General features: G+C 40.1%; 1 protein-coding gene across 1 annotated transcript; it reads right to left on the bottom strand.

Moving 5' to 3' along the window:
• Positions 1-18669: 18669 nt before the first annotated feature.
• Positions 18670-20576, bottom strand: TWIST1 (twist family bHLH transcription factor 1). Its single transcript, XM_033930929.1, has 2 exons — positions 19759-20576; positions 18670-19385 (listed from the first exon to the last, which is right to left on the bottom strand). Exon 1 carries the CDS (start codon positions 20324-20326, stop codon positions 19787-19789), a length of 540 nt encoding a protein of 179 aa, XP_033786820.1. The 5' UTR covers positions 20327-20576; the 3' UTR covers positions 18670-19385; positions 19759-19786.
• Positions 20577-21305: the final 729 nt, after the last annotated feature.

The following is a 21305-nucleotide window of genomic DNA, read 5'->3' as shown; positions in this document are numbered from 1 at the left end:
AAAACCAGATGCACCGAATACTGGAAGCAATGCAAAACAGCCGCAGTGTGAGCCAAGGTGCAAAATGGAGAACTCCAGTGATTTAAAATGTCAGGCACTGATTAATGATATGCTGCAGCAATGAAATGCCACACAACCAGATTTGGAAGGGTGCAATCTTTATTAGACTACACAAAAAAACCAAATGCCTTCTTTATATCTCACATGCTGCTTGCTCTGCTTTGCTGGGTAACGTGGAGACAGCCACACAGCCCAAAGAGGCATGAAAACTACAGCAAATGTCCAGATGCACATGCAGGGTAATTGTATGATAAGATGCCATGGGTAGATAATTACAGATGTACCTACATAGGTGATATTTTATAAGGTTAAGGAGGTACCTCTTCTTTATAAATACCAGAGGCAGAGAACATTGAGGGGTCCTTTTATTAAGGTGTGTAAACTGATTTAGCACATGCTAAATGTTAAGGTGCCCATAGAATATAAGGGATGCCTTTGCATTTTGGGCATGCTAAATTGGTTAGCACACCTTAATAACATGGACCTCTGAATGTAGGTATAACATAACATAAAAATTTACTTCTATACCGCAGTACCATGAAGTTCTATGCGGTATACAAAAGTAAAATAATTACAGTTAAATAAAGTGTTTTAGTTACCTAAATATCTAGTGAAAAAGTATGTTTTCAAATGTCTCCTAAATAATTGATAGGTACTAGAAGTCACGATTAAAAGATTTAAGTCTTTATCTCAAGATGCTGCTTGATTGGACAGAAAGCGATGATGGTGTCTTTTGAATTTACACCTTTTGGCAGTGCATACTTTTATGCTGGTCACTATTTAATAATTTACCTGTATATATGGCCACAGAGGCATAGAAATGAGTTGAGAGCAATTTCTTCATCCCATCCCCGCGACTTTCATCGCTGTCCCTGTCCCTGCCCCATTCCTGTAAGTTCTGTCTTAACTGCACAAGTCTTGAAAACTTATGATTTTAAAGTGTTTGAGGCTTGTGTAGATGAGGCTGGAGCTTGCAGGAATGGGCCCGGGCCCCAGGTAGATTTAATGTAGTGCCTTTTATATGGCTGCTGAAATGAAAACCCGGAAGACGGATATTCTAAGAACTGGATTCAAGCTTATTAAAGTTTGCAAAGGAAAAACTATCTGGGAACACGTAATCAGTTTTACACATTCTCAAAAGCCTCCCTATGGCATAAGTCCTTAGGCTCTGCCTGGAGCTTCCAGGTCCAATACACAATGCCAGTTCAAACAAAAACTGAAGAAAAAGGAAAAACACAAAGGTTTGGCTTCCAAGCTTTCTGCCAAATGCTTCGGATTTGGTAAGCCGTTCCCAGAAAAAAAAAAACCCAAATTAATTACTCTCCTTTTTAATAGTCCTCTGCAGGAATGGTAACTTAAATTTTCCGGTAAGGATTTCTTTCCCCTTGGAGAGGACTGCTTCTGCCTTGCCCAAGCCCTGCATGTGTTCAGGGTTTCCAATCCTGGACTGGATTTCTGGGGGGAAGTTTAGCATGAATACTATATCTCACTCTCCCCTATCTCCATAGCTTCTCCAGGGTCACACTCTTCAGCAAAATTGTTCATTTCCCAATCATTAGTCTCTTGGGCCAGACTATTTCTCCACCCGGTAACTTCAGGCACTCTCTCCCAATTACCTCCTTGCCTGTGGGTTAGCTCTTTACTAACCAGGTCTCCTTCTTGCCAATCTCTGGGATCACCTTCCCAGGGTTTGTCCGTCAAAGTGAGATACCTCCCTGGGCTCTCAATCCCCCTCCTGCTGGGTTGTCTCCAGGATAGGTTCCTAGGCTGAGGCACAGGTACTCCCTGGTAGCTGCAATCTTTCCTGGCTGAGAGCTGATTTGGATTAGCCCCAGCTGTGCCTCCCAGTTGCCTCCTGCTATTCTGTATTAGAGGTTTTTTAGCCTGCACCCCCTGAGGGCCAGCCCGACCCCCTCCTGGGTTGTGCTTTGGTTTCACAGTTGGAGGAAAGGAGTAATAGGGGGAATACTTAGGTGATAATGCCCTCCCCCTCTGACTCTTGGGCCGTGCTATCACCTGTCTTTTCTCTTCCCTTCCTGGCTGTGCTGGCTGGCCCGGCTCCGTGCCAGGTTTTCCCGGGACCGGGACAGGGTGCATGATGGGTCTTGTAGTTCTTTTGGCTGGGACAGGGGCTTCCCTGTCACAACACGGACAAGAGGACACGGAATGAAGTTAAAGGGGACAAGTCCAGGACAAATATCAGGAAGTTCTGCTTCACGCAAAGAGTGGTTGACACCTGGAATGCTCTCCCAGAGGAGGTTATAGCAGAATCGACTGTCCTAGGATTTAAAAGCAAACTAGATACACATCTCCTTACGAGAGGCATAGAGGGATATGGGTGATTAAAAATTACGCCAGGTGTACACCTGGCTGGGCCTCCGCGTATGCGGATCGCCACACTTGATAGACCGAAGATCTGATCCGGAGATGGCGCTTCTTATGTTCTTATGTTTACCTATATGCAAGGCATAGAGAAGGTGGAGAGGGACAGATTCTTTAGACTGGCGGGGACAACAAAAACAAGAGGTCATTCAGAAAAACTGAGAGGAGACAGATTCAAAACGAATGCAAGGAAGTTCTTCTTCACTCAGCGGGTGGTGGACACCTGGAACGCACTTCCAGGAGAGGTGATAGGACAGAGTACAATACTGGGGTTCAAAAAGGAACTGGATGACTTCATGGAGGCGAAGGCATCCAGTTCCTTTTTGAACCCCAGTATTGTACTCTGTCCTATCACCTCTCCTGGAAGTGCGTTCCAGGTGTCCACCACCCGCTGAGTGAAGAAGAACTTCCTTGCATTCGTTTTGAATCTGTCTCCTCTCAGTTTTTCTGAATGACCTCTTGTTTTTGTTGTCCCCGCCAGTCTAAAGAATCTGTCCCTCTCCACCTTCTCTATGCCTTGCATATAGGTAAACATAAGAACATAAGAAGTGCCATCTCCGGATCAGATCTTCGGTCTATCAAGTGCGGCGATCCGCATACACGGAGGCCCAGCCAGGTGTACACCTGGTGTAATTTTTAGTCACCCATATCCCTCTATGCCTCTCGTAAGGAGATGTGTATCTAGTTTGCTTTTAAATCCTAGGACAGTCGATTCTGCTATAACCTCCTCTGGGAGAGCATTCCAGGTGTCAACCACTCTTTGCGTGAAGCAGAACTTCCTGATATTTGTCCTGGACTTGTCCCCTTTAACTTCATTCCGTGTCCTCTTGTCCGTGTTGTGACAGGGAAGCCCCTGTCCCAGCCAAAAGAACTACAAGACCCATCATGCACCCTGTCCTGGTCCCGGGAAAACCTGGCACGGAGCCGGGCCAGCCGGCACAGCCAGGAAGGGAAGAGAAAAGACAGGTGATAGCACGGCCCAAGAGTCAGAGGGGGAGGGCATTATCACCTAAGTATTGCAGGGTACAGATAGAGGGTTACTTACAGGACATTAGGCGAATAGGGTATGAACGTTTTAGGCTAGAAGCACTTACAGGCCATGGACCTGGGGGGCCGCCGCGGGAGCAGACTGCCAGGCACGATGGACCCCTGGTCTGACCCGGCAGGGGCAATGCTTATGTTCTTATGACTCTCAGATCTACCTCTATACACCTGAAATTTCACCTATAGTCCAAGAAAAAGTCTGCCTGTTTGGCTGAAATTGCTGCCTGGATGTCCTGCAGTCATCTGAAACTAAACATGTCCAAGACTGAGCTGCTTCTCCTTCCTCCTAAACCCTTTGCTCCTCCTCCTCCATTTTCCATCTCGGTAAATAATACTGTCATAGTTCCAGTCTCCTCTGCTCGCCACCTTGGGGTCATCTTAATTCCAACCTCTCATTTTCTATGCACATCCAACAAACTGCTAAGGCCTGTCACTTCTATCTCTACAACATACCAAAATTTGCCCCTTCCTCTCTGAGTACACTACCCAAACCCTTTTCTAACTCTCATTACCTCACACTTAGTTTACTGCAATATACTTCTAACTGGTCTCCCGCAGTGCCGCCTCTCCTCCCTGAAATCTATGCAAACCTCTGCTGCACCACTCATCTTCTACCAACCTCGCTGCGCTCATGTCACCCTTCTCATTAAATCACTTCACTGGCTCCCTATCTGCCTTCACGTACAATTCAAGCTCCTATTGTTGACCTATAAGTGTGTTCATTCTGCTGCCCCTCAATATCTCTCCTCTCTTCTCTCTCCTTATACACCTCCCAGAGAACTCCATTCCTCAGATAAGCTGCTCTTAGCTGTACCCTTTTCCTCCACAGCCAATTTCAGACTTCATTCCTTTCATCTAGTTGCCCCCATGCCTGGAATAAATTACCCGAGTTTGTCCACCAAGCCCCTTCCTTTCCCTTGTTTAAAAGCAGACTGAAAACTCACCTTTTCGATATAGCCTTCAGTCCATAACCCTACTCCCCACTGCCCACCAACCTAACCAGCAGATTATCAATTCCCCTTAACTGTATCCATGGCACCTGTTTGTCTGTTTAGATTGTAAGCTCTTTCGTGCGGGGACTGTCTTCTTTGTGACTCTGTACAGCATTGCGTACATCTGGTAGTACTATAGATATAATTAATAGTACTAATAGTAGTAGTGTCCTGCTCCTTTAGTTGACATTGCTAATGATGATGGCAGGTACATAACCTTCTGAGATACAACTTGACTCCAATATTTCCAGTTTTAAAATTTCCCTCGCTATTTTCTAACCATATTTCAGCTGAAAGTAAAGGTGAACAAGGGCAATTTAAAAAAAATGTAGATTATTAGCACAGAAACAATTTTCCAGTTGTTCCACTTTAAGATGCAAAATTAGACTATCTTTCACAGCTGAGGTACTAACTGATTGAAGTACTTTCACTGGATTTTGCATCTCCTCACTAGCAGATTTAATTTTTGTAACATCATCTTGTAATATAGAGATAGAAGACGCAACTTGACTAGAAAAAGTACATAATTGTGCTGCTTTCCTTTTAAGCAAATTCTCAGTCCGGGTGACAACTTGCCAAATATCTTTTAAGGAAATATCACCCTCAGGAAGATCTTGAGTGGAAACCATCTCAGCTGTATCAAAACTGACCAGTTGCAGTTTAGTTACCAGTGAAATCTGTAAACACTGCAGGCAAAGATGGAAGGCTCCTTCCTCAATTCCAACATTCTCCAGAACTTCCTGTCCTCAAACTCTCTCACCTCACTGAAACAAAGTTAGCTGATATACCGGGAGAGAGAGGTGGAGTCTTTAAACACTGCAGGTAGAGATGGAAGGTTCTTTTCTCAATTCTAATGCTCTCTAGAACCTTCTGTCCTCAAACTCTCTGTATAGGTGTTCTTAAAACAACTCATGTTAAAAAAAGAAAACTTTGAAATGACTTGATACTTGTGAACATGAAAAAAAAATTATTTACTGTAACACTTCTCCAGTCATAATTCAGTGCCACCAAACTTTATATCCAATGCAATTTCATTATTAAACTGAACTGCACTCAGTTCCTGGCTTACTGTTCACTATGTTATAATTTACCTGCATATGTAGCCACATAATCATTAGGAATGAAATGATGACCAGAACCTGCAGACTGCTGGAGAAATAGCTTTGTGACCTCAGTCTCTCACCAGATGGTAAGTCTCTAAAATTGACTTGATATGCACAGCTTTGATAAACAACCTTCCTACTACAAAGCAACAGTTTTTGAACTGAGGATTTTTTTTTTTTTAAGGTGACCGGATTAGCAAACGTGACCTGCGTTAGCAATGGTGCATGTGGATTATAAATTAACTGATGTAGAGACAGTTCCTTATTTACTTTTTTTTTTTTTCTTTGTGTTTAAATCTCATTCCAATGATTAGAAAGATTTTTCCTCCTTAAACAAATCATTATTTTACTTTTACATAAGAATAGCCTTACCAGGGCAGACCAATCATCCATCTAGCCCTGTATCCTGCTTCCAGCAGTGGCCAATCCAGGTCACAAGAACCTGGCAGAAATCCAAATAGTAGCAACAATCCATGCTACAGATCCCAAGGCAAGTAATAGCCTCCCCCATATTGATCTCAATAGAAAACTATGGACTTTTCATCCAAGAACTTGTCAAGTTACCACATCCTCTGGTAATGAATTTCAAAGTCTAACTATTCATTGAGTAAAAACATATTCCCTCTTATTCATTTTAAAAGTATTACCATGCAGCTTCATGGAGTGTCCCCTAGTCTTTGCATGTATTTCAAGAATAAACCATCCATTCATCTTTACACATTCCATACCACTCAAGATTTTGTAAACCTCTACAATAATAAAATAATATATGCCTTCATTTCCACAAGGGTTCAGGTGGTATCCTAAAACAATACTATTTGCTTTCACTTAAAATAGAGAACAGATTTTAGCCCTAACGGTAAAAAAGTGTCATTTTGTCAATAATGCTATTAGGATTATTATTATTAATTTACCAGATGGTAGGCAGTTGGGACAGAAGCAGATAAAAGATTTGTGATCCTGGGAGTTTACAATTTAAAGAAGCCACACAAGATTCAAAGAAGGGGTAATGGTTGGAAAACACTTAAGCTGCCTGAATTATACCTGGGAATAGATTAGGAACAGATTTACAAAAGAGAACATTAAGAACACAAGAATTTTCCATACCGGGTCAGATCAATGGTCCATCTAACCCAGTATCTTGCTTTCAACAGTGACTAGTTCAGGTCAAAAGCACCTGGCAGAATCCCAGGTTATTTAATAGCATGTGAAGTGTGTTAATGGCATTGACAGGTATTAATTGTAGCGGATTCTATTATATATTCCAAAGAACTATTCAGTAGTAATGAACATGGGAGCTTGATAAATAGTTTAATAATATCTCAAACACAACCCCACACAGAACAAACGAACCTGCTCAGCAACGCTACAAGGCTTAAACATACATACACCCAACCATCCACAGCAGGAGAAACACTCAATCAAACAGAAAACAAAAATAGACCATTCCGTGGCAGCATCAACATTCTCTGAATGAGATCCTTCCCTTTCTCCTTGGTTATTTGTCAACAGCTCATAGCTGGAATATTCCTAAACAGTCCCACAGTTATCTCAAACTGATCTGCATTTAAGACCTGAAGTTAAACTATTTCAGAGGAATGGATATCTAAGAGGAATGGAATGACTGAAAACATACTCTGTTGGCCGCGGTGTTACCTTTTCTCGTCGCATTTGGAATTACATCAGAACCAAGTTTAACAGTGGAAGGCTTTTTACATTTATGAAAACACTTTTTTTTTTGTCTCTCAAGCAGCCTGAAACCAAATCCATACACATTGATAGACAGGTGAAAAGACAGCTCTCTTCAATCACATGGGAGCTGCAAGGTTCTAGAGAGTTCATTTTGGTTTCAGCGTCTTTTCATGTAGTGATTTTTTTTTTTTTTTAGCTATTTTATGGTATTCCATTTCAAATGGATGAAGCTGTGCTAGGAGATTTCTTTCTATCTAGCATACTCTGACCATGCTCAGATCTTTCTTTTGATGTTTATTTTAAGAAATGTTAACCGACTGCGGCTCAAATGTTGCTAATTAGAAAAATGCAGGAGGGCCTGGCCACAATATTTTCTGGAATTCAAACTCTACAAAAACATACCTCACAAAAATGTTTTAACACTTTAGGTAGGGCAGTAAAACATAGCTCTTGCTGTGCTTCTTAAATTAGTTAGCAGAAAAGCAAAGCAGAGGACTTTCAGTTGTCTATTTGATTGACTGGAGACAACAGTGAAGAAATAGTAAATTTGTCTTTATTCCCTAATACTAAGGGTAGATTAAATCTTAGTAGAATTATTTGTTGTAAATATGCCCCTTATACAGAAGGGAATTCAAAGAAGTTAACATTTCAGTGGCAAAATGCATTCCTGAAGTATATCTGATCAGGTGTTCATAATACTGGAATGTTATAGTGATATTAAGGTTGTCAATTGATATTTTAAAACCTAGATTTTGACAAGATAGCAAGCTGTACAGCTTTATACTAATACAGTGTAAGTTATGGTGCTACTACATACCCTAAGAAAAATCAAAATATGAGAAGTTGACTGTTAACACACTTTTTGCACACAGATTTATTGGCTTGCAAATTCTAAATTCAAACCGACTGAGACACAACAAATCTGCCCACTTAAAAAAAAAAAACCCGTAAAATAAAAGATTCCTTTACAAATGACACAGCTAAGCACACTGCCTGGCAAACTGCTTGAAAATTTCTTTTGTGCTTTTAAAAACTACAGTATCAGTAAGCAACAAATAGAGCATTTGACCTTAAACCTTCACTGACATCGCAGAGGCTTTTGGGGAAGGCCAGTAATAAATGCACCACCTAGCCACACCACAGACTGGTTTCGTTTTTAAAGAAAAAGCTGTTGGCTATTATTCTCTGTCACCGCGGAGAAACAAAACAGCATTACAGCTAACGGCATCCACTATGAACAAAGTTTTCCAGCCCTGTCTCCTTGACAGCAGGTTGAATTTGGGATTTAATCATATCTAGTATCGTTGACTTTTCGAAAAGTATCCACTCACAACAGTGCTGTGGCCCAGTACATAGAGAGCTTATTTACAAGGTGCCAGTACTGGGAGATTAATGTCAGCATTAACCATGTTGCCTTGTTACTTTCAAAATGACTTTCGGACCCTCGCCTTTGAAAATAGTGCAAGAGTTTCAAGCAGAGGCTGGGGGTGCTAAGCTGCCGTCTGGATTGTGCGCCCTAACACAATTCAGAATTGTGTATTTTTCCCCAACCCATAGGAAGGCAGATGCATAAAATATGGCAAGGATACGGACAAACTTTTCCATAAAGTTGTATGGAATTTACAAAAGTAAACTGAAAATGCTTGCCTAGACTTTGTGTATGCTGCTAAAATCCAGGGATGAAATTGGACTGCATTGTTATAAGAAAGAAAAAAAGAAGAAGAAAGAATAGAAAAGGAGAGAAAATCTTAACCCTAAATTTGCCTTTCAATTTGATGTTTATTTTCCAAACAGTTCTGATTGGGGTAGTTTTGGAGGCCTCCTATACGGTTAGTCATTGATGGGAAAAGGCCATTTTCCCACTGACCTCTACCATTCAGAACTGAGGCTGATGCTGGAGCTATTTATAGAGCAGGTATATTTATATAGGGCCTATATTTCTGCAAAACATTACCCCACCCCCTATTCCTGAATCCCCCAAGGTCATAGATTCTGCACTTTGGCAGAAACCGGCGTAATTGCTTACTGCTGGCAGTTTTCCAGATTAGTCCCCAAGTTCTTTCCTGCTGCTGCTTTGCTATCCTGGTAACCTGCTGGACCAAAAGGGTTTGTGGAAGAGCAGGGCTAAGGGCATGGCCTGATATTAAAAGCAGATTAGATCTCGGGGAGGGGGGGGAGGGTCAAGAAGAGGTTTGGCATCTGGAAATGCCAAGAAGTATCTTAATGTTCAATAATTTTTATTGAGTTTTAAAATTAAAATGTACATAACAAAAATCTTACAAAGAATATCACATTGTAGATATATAAATTCAAAGAAATCAACAATCAATTGTCATCACAATATAAACACGATAAAGTACCTCCCAACACTCCCTCCTCCCTTCCCATCCCCCATCCCATTTCCAAATATTACTAATAAATAGTGTTTCACTTTATGATTACAAATGTAATGAGTTCACTACAAAACTGCATGCTCTAACTGATAATTGCTGTATATAAAGTTCCCAGGTCATCCAAAATTTACTCTGTTTTTTTATAAGATGGGGAGGTCACCCTAGCTTCCATAATCATAAGAGCATAAAATGCTGCCCTCCAATGCCAAAATGGCAAGAAGTATTTTAACGTAAATCTACCTGAAAAGCATTCGAAAAGAAAAGTCTTGAGGAAATCCCTCCCCCTTATTTTCTCCCCAAATTCCTAGATCAGACTATTGCTCCTCCAGTCATAAACACTTATTATAAGTAAAATTTGAAGAAAATTGTACATAGAGGAGAAACAGATAAAAAATTGCACCATACAATCCTAGAAAACAATGACTTCAAATATAGGATGAGAGGGATGAGTTTTATATGTTTAATGACATTTTATCATTTGTGCCATGTGAAACTAAGGAGTTTAAGGCCATGAAAACTTTTGTTTCACAGTTCCCAATGTGTTCGATTGTTGCAGATAACCGAGGAGCAAATGCCTTAAGTAAGGGATACAAAGAAAAGCTATTTTAATGAGATGATTGGGATGTGGGATTGAGCTATCTTGTCGTTAGATTTCTAAAGGACATAATCAAACTCTTGAGGACGAGCCTGCAATGCAATTCCAGGGTCCGCTGAAAACTTCTCAACCCAACCAAGAAGAGAACGATGTGGAGCCACAAAACTTCCAAGTTATTCCACACTTTTCGTTTCATTTCATAGAACTGAAACGAAAAAAAAAAAAAAGTGTCAAGAAATGTGTAGAATAACTTGTAAATTTCATGGCTCCGCAACATTCATTTCTTGGTTGGGCTGAGAACTTTTCAGCGGCCCCCACCTATATTGGTCCCAAATAAAAGATATCAGCAAAATATATACATTTTAATGCAAAACTGAAGCTGGTTTTACTGGTGTGAAACTAATTCCTGTTCTTATCGTGGAACCTCCGTTTCTTTTACCATCCACATGAATTAGCAAACTGTAGAAATGCGTTAACGGGCATCTATCCGTCTATTACCAGGTTAATTAATTATGGTTAATTAATTATGGAGCATTTATATTTCATAATCTGCTGTAAAACCATCTCGAATATCCTCAGTTTTCAGATCTGGGCAAGCGAACTGAATTGCTAGGGAGCAGATGAAATTAGAAGGCAGGTTCACAAGGAAGCACCTGTCCTTCACCATTGGAAATCAATCCGGTGTGGAGATTTGTGAGGCTCTTTGATCTAAACGATTTTAAAACTATTTTCCAACTGGAAGAGCCACGACAGACTTAATTACACATTTTGGTGGGCAAATGTGTGTACCACATATAAATGAGAGAATAAATGCGGAATGTTTGGGGTTTACCGGTAGTCATTCATTTAATAAAGTGTGGAGCCCATTGACTACATTTGTTACCTCGCAATAATGGTCATGCATCTCTCCTTTTCTTAGATTTTCTTACACATCCAGGGAGGGTGGGTGGGGGAGGGAAATGCATTTTGAGGATTAAAATTACTTAATTATAATATTGTAAACACATAATGTCTTATTGTATTAATAATTGGGAGGAGGGTGGGAGAAAATGATTGTTTTATGCATTACTTGTGTAGTTAATAGTGCATTTTATGCAGTATTTTATGTTCAATTAATTGTATTGCACTGTCAAAGTTTGAAAATCAATAAAGATATTAAAATAAAAAAAAACTATTTTGCAACATACAGATGAAAACACACACACGCACTATTTAAGGTTAAATGCATCTTCCTCAGAGAGGAACGTGCATTCTACTGAACAGGATGTAATGAATTACTTAAAGAACGCTTTAAACCCTTTAAATTCCATACAATTGTTACTAATGCCCCCAATAGCTGGCGTTCTTTTAAAATAATTCAAACTGGAAGTATTTCATGGAACTTCACAGAATCTGCTTGTTTTCATCCTTTCCTTGATGGTTCCTCCATCGTTAGAAATAACGAGCAAAGCACCGTATGTAAAAACAGAGCACTATCAAATCACAAAATGCAGAGTTTAGTTGAAATATCTTATGATCTCTCAAAGAGGCAGCACAGAAATAGGACCATAACAATCAAGCAGGTGAGCCTTACAAAAAGACTGTCCATGAATCAGGATTCTTTGTCTTATGTCATCGTCATTCTTTAAAACAAACAAAGCTGTTCTGCCTCGTTTTTACTGATGCAAATCCAGCTGTCAGTAACATTATTCCAAGGCTACCTGCATTCTTACTGTGCTTTACTGTGTCTTTCGCAGCCAGGGAGTGAGCACACGAAAAGACACGCACAAATGCACACTCGTCATCTCTTATATAAATTACCCCTTAATTAGTAAATGATCGGAACACCACTTTCACCGCTATTTGCAAACATTTCAAGCTTCAGAGCACGTTTACTCCTGGAAGAGTTGAGCCTGAATTATTTAGGCGGGAATAAGAGGTCTTCTTAAATTAATAACTGGACTATATATTTCTTGGTTCTTGCCTTCCTTATGAAGGAATATGGAAATACACGAACAAAGCACATGGAATATGGAAACACACAAACAAAAAAATGGCCCGGCAGCCCAATCGTTTGCTATTTCACCCGGAAAACAGACACTAAATTAAATCTGAGCCATGTCAAAACCTGGTCGCTGAGGTTCCATGGCGCTGAAATTAACATTGATTTAGCGCCTGTATGTACAAAAACCTCTATAGACAATACATCCCTCTGACGCTAAATGCATTTCATAACTCCCAGGCTGCTGAATCTTTCATTAAAAAAAAATAATAATAAAAAAACCCTCTTAAACAAGGGCTTGAAAGGGCAACGGTAGGAAAGGGAGATGGGGATGAATAGACAAATCCATGAGAAAGTGAGGCCAGTTGGATTCTGTTGTAGCTTTGATATTGTGACTTATTTGTCTTTGTCTTTCTTGTTTTTCTGCTTTTAGGCATTGAAAGATCACAGAATCATATCTGAATGGTGAATGAAATGTGAAACCAAACACTATATTTAATGAGTACGTTTTGATCTAAACCTAAGACAGTAAACCACACTAGGAATGGCTGAGAAAGGTTTCGATTCACTGTGCAGGTTGCATGCGGGGCCCTGTATGAAAACAACATCGATGCGACTCTTTTATCTAGGTGCGGAGACAGCTCTGATGACTGATGCCATCAACTGCAAATATTTTATATACTTGAGGAGATTTACTAATGAACTACTCGGAAATCAAAGAGTTCAATAGCATCGGTTATGGGTGTGTAAAGTTTCAGAGAAGATTTTGCAATTAGTTACACACGGCCCTACTTGTGCCCCCCTACCTACGCTGAATCACTAAAGGCAGACTCAAGCAGAACTCCGGGTGTTTCAACTCAAGCGACTTTAGCTTTCATACAACTTTCATTCCATTTCATATATGTTAGGTTTGTGAGCTAATGTAGCACACTTTCTAATCTTTCTTCTATTATTTATAAAATGTCAAAGGAATAGCACAAATAACCCTAGCAATGAGCTTTTGTGACAAGTAAACGTGGTGATCGATAAAACTAACTAAATGATTTAAAAAAAAATAAAGTTAGCAAGAAAGTGGCAAGCCAGGGGAAAACTGGAATTTTTTCTTATTTGTTAGCAATGATCTATGTTCTGTGCTTGCTGACATTCTCTCCCCCCCCCCCCCCCCCCACACACACACACACATTTTTTGATTGCATGTTTTGCTTGGTAAAAACAGTCTGTTAAAATGTTTGGAAAGCTTGGGGTTGAGCTCTGCTCAGCCCATGTGTTAAGGAGCTTCCCGCTAGCCTGTCATGCATCTTCACGTGCTGGCATCTGTCAGAAGTGACATACCTTCACTCTTCTTACCGTCCTATCCCCTTCAAAACAAGCAATTGATTCGTCTCAGTATTTTCCAATCCCAGGGATCCGATACATGTCTAAGGATCAAACAATACTGGAAAAGAAGAGAGCAGGGTCAAAAAACAAAAAGTGAAGTCCTCTTCTCTCCCCTCCCCCCAAATAATAATGGTAATGATTTAAAAAAACAAACAAACAAGCAAACAATGGAAATCATTCGACGGCATAATATTCATTTTAGCCAGTTTTAAACATGCAATTGATGATAGTTAAGGGGGGAAAGATTAAATGGAGAATGATTTATGCTGGGATTTCTTCTCTTGCAATCTTTGCTTTGGAAGGCGTGGCCGCTGCTTGCATGTTGCACATCTGTTCTCTTCACGTGACATTTTTTTTTTTTTTTTAAGGAAAGCGCTAACATCTGGTCAAAATAAATCCCGTTCAGGTACCTGCTTAACTTTTCACATGTCAAAACCCCTTAACCCTTCAAGTTCATTATATGTACCTTTTCTTTGGTTGTGTTCTGACTTCCCCGATGCGTTCCCCCCTTCCCCCCCAGCTCTGTTTGTTTCTGTCATCTCCAAAACATCTGCAGAACTTACATATGAAAGCAGGTTCAGTGCATTTTGCAAGTATTCCCTTTTATCCTCCGCTTAGGGCTGTTCAGTAAAAATCCCAACCTTCTCTCCCCCCCACCCAAATGTCAGAAATTTAAAAGTGCATGATCTCCAAACCAAAGTCAATGTTTTCATATTAATTTGGACTACTGTCTTAAAACAGTGAGGCAAACCAGACTAAGAAAAACTAAAATGTAAACTATTTTGAGCACAACTTTTGTACCTGAAAGTAAATGTTGAGATAACGTTATATCTTGTCAGGGCAATTTTCTTTTCCCTCTTGGGAATCTGGTACAGCGCCTTGAAAACACGAGTCACCCAAAAGCGTCACTTTAGTTTTCTAACCAGAAATCGATTTCCATCTCACTTCATATCGGGTATATTTCCAGCAATTTTTCTCCTTTTCATTCAAATGGAAAGCATGCAGTTATCAGGCTGCAGTGTTAAATGCTGAATTATATATTAAAAAGGGAGATTTTGTGCAAGCAATTGTAACCTGTTCCGCTTTAAAGTGACCGGCCAAATGTTTTTTCCTCTTTTATAGACATCTGGGAATTCCATGCATGCCTTAAACTCCAATTACACACCTTCTTCAAAGGACATAGGCTTTGATTTACAAAGAACATTCAAGAAGTGCACCGAATCCTACACGCACACCCCAACTGCTAATGTAAAATACATCCTGTGAAAATATTTCCTCCAAGAAAATTTGTTGTGCGCTAAAATTAAAAAGAAAGAAAACACAAAAAGGTGACTAATGAAATGTGTGTATTTTATGGTTTGGGTTCCCCCCCCCCCACACACCCAAAAAAAAGTATTAATTCAGGAGATTAAAAAAAAGTTCAAACACTAGAATTGTATTCGATTCCTGTTTAGGCTAATTAACCCAGTTGTTTCTTGTTGTTATAGTAGGTAGGATTAGGGGGAGGGGATCATAAATTCATAAGCAATGTGACTTCCTCGATCAAATAGGTTTCTGTGTCATTATTTCTAATTCAGGACTGTTAAAGTAAATTCAGTCATATAACTGAACCAGGCCTGGAGCCCTTCAATGCCTCAGATTCAGCAATACTGATTTAAAGGCTATGGGACAAGGTCTTCCATCTTTTTTTTTTCTGGAGGACTTTATTCAGGGCAAACCTGGGGCATCCTGGAGCCACTAACCATACAGCTCCAGAACAAGGAGGACGGATTGAGACATTCGGATTTTAGTTCCATTGTAGAAGTAAAACCCGAACATCTCAATCCGTCCTCCTTTTTCTGGAGCCAGAAAAAGCAATGGAAGTAAAGAGGCCAGATTAAGATATAACGGTTTTACTTTCATTGAAATCAAATGGAGGTAAAACCCAAATGTCTCAATCCGTCCTCCTTTTTCTGGAGCCATGTGGTAACCCCATGTGTAGGGCTGATTTCCCCTCTTCTTTTCCCTATTTGATATTTCACTACCGACCCCCCTAGAGTCTCTCTGTTCCATGCTCCTGCTCCCCCTCACCCCTACCCCACGTTTACTCCCATTTTCTGCACGCCAGAATCACTGCATTATATGTCTTCGTTAGCTGATTCCCATGCAGACTTCCTTGTGTTTATCCACGCCACAGGTGAACTCCTTCTCGTTATTAAATTCTGTTTGGATTTCCGTAACATTTGTTCCCCTGCACGTTTTGTTTGTTTTTCTTAAAATTACAGATGCAGGGAAAACCGCCTTACATCATGAGAGCTGGACAAACGCTCACTTTGAAGGATTCTTGGGCAAGACTTCAAGTGAAATCATATGCCTGAGAAGAATTTGACACTGGACTAGAGAAAGGAGCTGTTCTGATTTCGCCAAACTGTGGAATGCACAAAATGCTCCACTTTCTAAAGGAAGGCCAAAAGTGCTATGAAATCAACATATATATATATTTTTAGACATTACATAGGTCCTCCCGATATGGGAACCTAGTAAGCTTTGCTTCCTCATAAAATAGCAGTCTGCGCTTGAATTACTATTATTTAATGTTTGTTTTTAAATTAAGCAATTGTTTTTTTTTGGGGGGTATCTTTCATTTTAGATATGTTTATTATGTAGATTTAGTTGGAGGAAAAAAATATGCATTTCCTTCTAAATATCTACATGGAAGGCTCGTTTAAAGTATTATGTTTCTTATAACATGTTAATAATTTTTAATAGGCACCAGTGGAAACAAGCAGCAGACATGGCCCCTTGGAGCCCCAAAAGTGAAATGGATAGCCATTATTTTCCATGCAGAGCTGGCAGTTCTACTGCCTGAGTGCTTAGAATTCCCAACAGATGATTTTATATTTATTTATTTATTTATTCCTCCAAAGAGGCTGACACCAGCTTAACACGTTTTGGCACAAGTGCGGGGACCGTGGACCCTCAGAGTCAGCAACCAGAAAAAAAAAAAACCCCAAAACTACAAGAGTTATACTTTTAAAGCTCCAGGAACAACACTATGGTTCTTTTTACGCTTTAAATAGGTTGTTACTATACAGGTCAAGGGTGAAACACTGACCAGAAGCTGGGTGCAAAGAAAAGAAAATATCCCTTTTTTATAACTACTGGAAGCTTCATTCAGGAAGTATCATTGTAATGTGAAAACAATGGCAAATGTCATGATATACCTAATAAGCCGTCAATCCAGAATGTATTCCTTTAATAACCAATAAAATAAACAATATAATTTCATTGTAAGCACTGCAGCAAATGCTATTCCTTTCAAATGAAGGCATTCTAGAATACTATCTTTATTAGTAAACCTTAATGCCAACCTGTGTCAACCCCATAATCTCCTTTGTGTCTTTTTTTAATGTACTTTCTTGATAACATCACTTCCCTACTGTTAAACCCCCTTAATTCCTGCTAATGTTTCCCTCATACATTTCCTATGTAACAGAAATCAAAACAATATCCATCTAAGACATTTCTCTCATTTATAATCTCCTTCTATGAATGATCTCAATTGTGACCTTCATGCTGCTGATTTTGAAAGAAATAGGAGATGTCTATCAGAAACAGAAGTCTATCAGAAAAGGTTTCACTACCCGAGAATTATCCTCCCCAAACGCAGAGATCCGTACATTTGTTTGGAGCGACCAGCCCAAGAGATCTTAATTGTATTTCTCCTATTATAAATTTCCGCTGATAATGGACCGCTAAAACCCAAATCTAAAGTTCCAAGTCGTAGGCAATCCGTTAAAAATATCAACATAAACTTTTTTCACTGCAAAGTGTTCTAACTTTTGTGCACTATTCATCAAAGTCTATAGAACATATATAAATGGGAACCTCAGCAAAACAAATCATTTAAACAAATCCATTGACATGAAAAAAAAAATATTTTGAACATGTCATATTGCGACAATGCATGCCTGCAGCTGGGCCTAATGCAATTTTCTTTAATTCCAAATGCTTATTTTGATCCTGTTTTCAAAAAAACATTGCTTTTTTTTCCCCCACCATGAGCTCAATGTTTATGGAATATATTGTTATTATTATTTAAAGGACTTTCTAGCATTTCAGAAAGCCTCCCATTTACAAATTTTAAATCTGAGATAACACACCAATAAAACGTAAACACTGCTTAGAAGATTGAATTAAAATTTTTAAGCTCGGCCAGTAGACTGAAATCCTTAAAGTTTCAACGGTTCTCCTTTCATGAATTACCCCCAATAAATTAAAAGAGGTGTTTAATTTCTATTTACAGGCCAGTTTGTTTTAGGACCCAAAAGGAACATATCTAAACCAGTTGAACAAATGCTTAGCAATTGGCCTAAGCCTAAGCCTAAGCAAAAATAATTGTATATAGGATGCAATTTTTGGTAATTGACTGAACAGTAAACAATTATTTTCTAACCCAAGTAAAACCTGTTAAAAATAAAAGCAAAAAGCAAACAAAAAACCAGATACACTTCCTATCACAGCACTTCAGTTTAACAAAAAATAAATAAATAAAATCTTTGTCCTTATCGTTTTCCCCTTTGTTTTTTTTTTTTTTACCACTCCTGATGAACTGTGTGCACTGTTTTCTATTTTCTGGTATTTATTTATTTTAAGAACAGCTCAAGCTACATGATATAAACAGCCAAATGTTACATATTACACTGGCCCTTCACAATTGTGAGTGACACTTTTTTAAATTATTATTGATAAAGATGAAAGCTTTGTTGCTGATTGATTGCTAAAACAATCGACCCTATCAGGTATCTTTAAACTTGGAATTAGTTAAAGTCTGGATGATGAAGGAAAAGGAAAACCTTGAGAAAAAGTAAGTGGAGAAAGAAAGAGGAATCATAAAGCTGTCTCTATAAATAACATATGCAGCTCTGTCAGTAGCTAGTTTATTTGAGATTTTGCCCAGTTTGTTTATCTTAAGTTCTTCTCTCTCTTGGGTGTCCTTACAGGCAAACAAAAAGGTATTATTTCTCCAGTTTAACCCTACCACTTCATATCAGCCAAACTGCTCGAGTTCTAAAAGTTTCAATCATATTTATTTATTGCAGAAAAATATACAAAGATTTACAAAAGAACCATAAAAATATGAATGCATTTAGACACCGGATCTAGTTGCATTTTTTTTTTTTTTTTGTAAAAACATGGGTCATCAATAAATAAATAAAATGTCATTTTATTTTTCTCAAAGAAAGGATAAAAAAGTAACCAGGCTGGTTTGAATATGGCAGTTTATGAGCCCAGATTCAAACAGCAGTAACAAAACAACAAGAGCACAAAAAAGTTTTTGGTTTTTTTTAATCTATAGAGATTTTTGGTCGCTTTATTTAAAAGACCATTCAAGACTGAAGAAAGTCCACAATGTCTTTTCCTCTTAGTGGCTTCGATAGGACTGTTGGGAAGACATGCAAGCAAAACAGGGAACAAAAAACAAAAACATAAAAGGAACATTCCAACATTCTTCGTCAAAAAATGTATTTTAAAAAATGTCCAGACTTGAATCAGAATGCAGAGATATATGGATAATGCAGCCGCCCTGTTGGGTGATCATTGTCCAAGACCCTTTCTACCACTTTGTCTCTGTAAGTGCTCCCCACGCCCTGTGTCTTTGGGTATGGCTATATCACTTGCTTTTTGCATTTTCAAGAAAATCCTTCAGTTTCCTTTAAGAATTGGTATCCAGCTTCAGAGTTTTTTTCGATTGTTCATTTCTTTCTCGTTTGGTAGCAGAGCCATCTGCAAAACATGCAAAAGAAAGAAAAAAAAAAAAGCAAGAGAGAAAAGCGTTAAGAATGATAAAATCAGAAACGCTTAAACGGCTGACGCCTGTGTTGCAATATTTTCACAGTCTTTAGGTCAGAAAGAAAGCCTTTTCAAACGCACTGCAAAAGAAGGCGGCAGAAAAGAAATATACACATTTGAAAATGAAGATTAGCAAGAAATAATTCAAGGAAGAAGAAGGGGGGGGGGGGGAACCCCCAAAGGAAAGAGCAGCAGCAAACTTTTTCCAGCTTTCAACAGCTGTAGCCACTGTGAATGGCATTTCTACTCAGCCTAGACTAGCCAGTGGCCCCCCTTGGCTCTGTAAGTCGGTCAGCGGGCGACCTACCTGCGAGCGTCCTTCCCTTTCGCCGTTCCTAGTGGGAGGTGGACATGGACCAGGCTCCCTCCATCCTCCAGACCGAGAAGGCGTAGCTTAGCCTCTCGTGGGCCACATAGCTGCAGCTTGCCATTTTGGAGTCCAGCTCGTCGCTCTGTAAGACCTGATAGAGGAAGTCGATGTACCTGGCCGCCAGCTTGAGGGTCTGGATCTTGCTCAGCTTGTCCGAGGGCAGGGTGGGGATGATCTTGCGCAGGGCGGCGAACGCCTCGTTCAGGGACTGGGTCCGCTGGCGCTCGCGCACGTTGGCCATCACGCGCTGCGTCTGCAGCTCCTCGTACGACTGCGGGCTGCTGCCCGTGCTGCTGCTGCCGCCGCCGCCGCCGCCGCCGCCGCTCGCCTTCTTGCCGCGCTTGCCCGTGCCCGGGCTCTCGGGCTCCTCGGCGGGCTTCCTGCTGGCCGATCGCCTCTTCCTGCCCCCCCGCTTGCCGCCCTGCTGCCGGTCGAGCTCCTCTTCGCTGTTGCTCACGCTGTCGTCGGCTGGGGAGACTGGAGAGCTCGACTCGTCTTGCATCATTGTCCCTGCCCGGCGCGGAGAGAAGGGGGCGAGGAGCCGGCCCGAGGGAGGGGGCAGGGGGGCGCAGTCCCGGCCGCCGGGTCCCGAGCGATCGCCGCCTGCCTGACGAGCGAAAGGCGCTCCGTCACGGGGAGAGGGGGAGGGGACGCCCCAGCGTCCAACTACTAAAGAAAAAAAATAAAAAAAATTCCAACCCCCGGCCCGATCCGCTTTTTAAGGGCAAGAAACGTGTTCCTGACTCCTTGCAACCTCGCCCAGTTCTTATACTTGTGGCTGGCCCAAGGTTTGGGGGAGTTTTTCTCATTGGCTGACTTTTTAGACGTCAGAAGGAGGGAGTTGAACCTTTTTTTTTTAACTTTTAGTTTTATAAGAAAGTTTCCGCTTTGTAAAAAAAAAAAAAAAAAAAAAAAGAAAGAAAAGAAAAAGACCCTCCTTTTTTTTTTTTTTTTTTCGGAACCCGGTTGTTTCGTTTCATTTGTTTCATCTATGGAACTCGAAATCACTTTCAACATTTCATCTGCAATTATTTTAGGGATTTAGTAGTGAATATGGGACTAACAATATTCTTAATAATATTTCTGAAACCTGTGTTTTTGGGGGTTTTTTTTTCTTCAACACTCCTCTCCCTCCCCTTTCCATTATTTTGCCTTGCAAGTTTGGATCTGCAGTGATAATGAATGATTCTATGAATCCTTCCACTTGTAATCTACAAAACTCTGTTTTCTCTCCTTTCAGTAAACTTAACTTTCGTGAAAAGTCTGGGGACTTCCCCCCCCCCCCCCAATTTTCTGGTTGCCATAATTTAAAAAAAAATGCAAGTGGAGAGAAAACCAGCTTTATTGTCATTTTAACTGATGCAGACCGAACCAATTCGTTCATTCCCATTTGAAACAGTATCCACAAAATATTAGAGAATTTCTAAGGAATGCGAACGTAAAGGGAGCAGGGGCACTGCTGTGAAATATCCAAGGAACTTCAT

This window comes from Geotrypetes seraphini, chromosome 2 (genome assembly GCF_902459505.1).
Source record: "Geotrypetes seraphini chromosome 2, aGeoSer1.1, whole genome shotgun sequence".
NCBI lineage: Eukaryota > Metazoa > Chordata > Amphibia > Gymnophiona > Dermophiidae > Geotrypetes > Geotrypetes seraphini.
This window is presented reverse-complemented; position numbering and strand designations above follow the sequence as displayed.

Excerpts from the sequence above, each read along its gene's own strand:
- TWIST1 (XM_033930929.1), bottom strand. The coding sequence starts at position 20,326 with ATGATGCAAGACGAGTCGAGCTCTCCAGTCTCCCCAGCCGACGACAGC.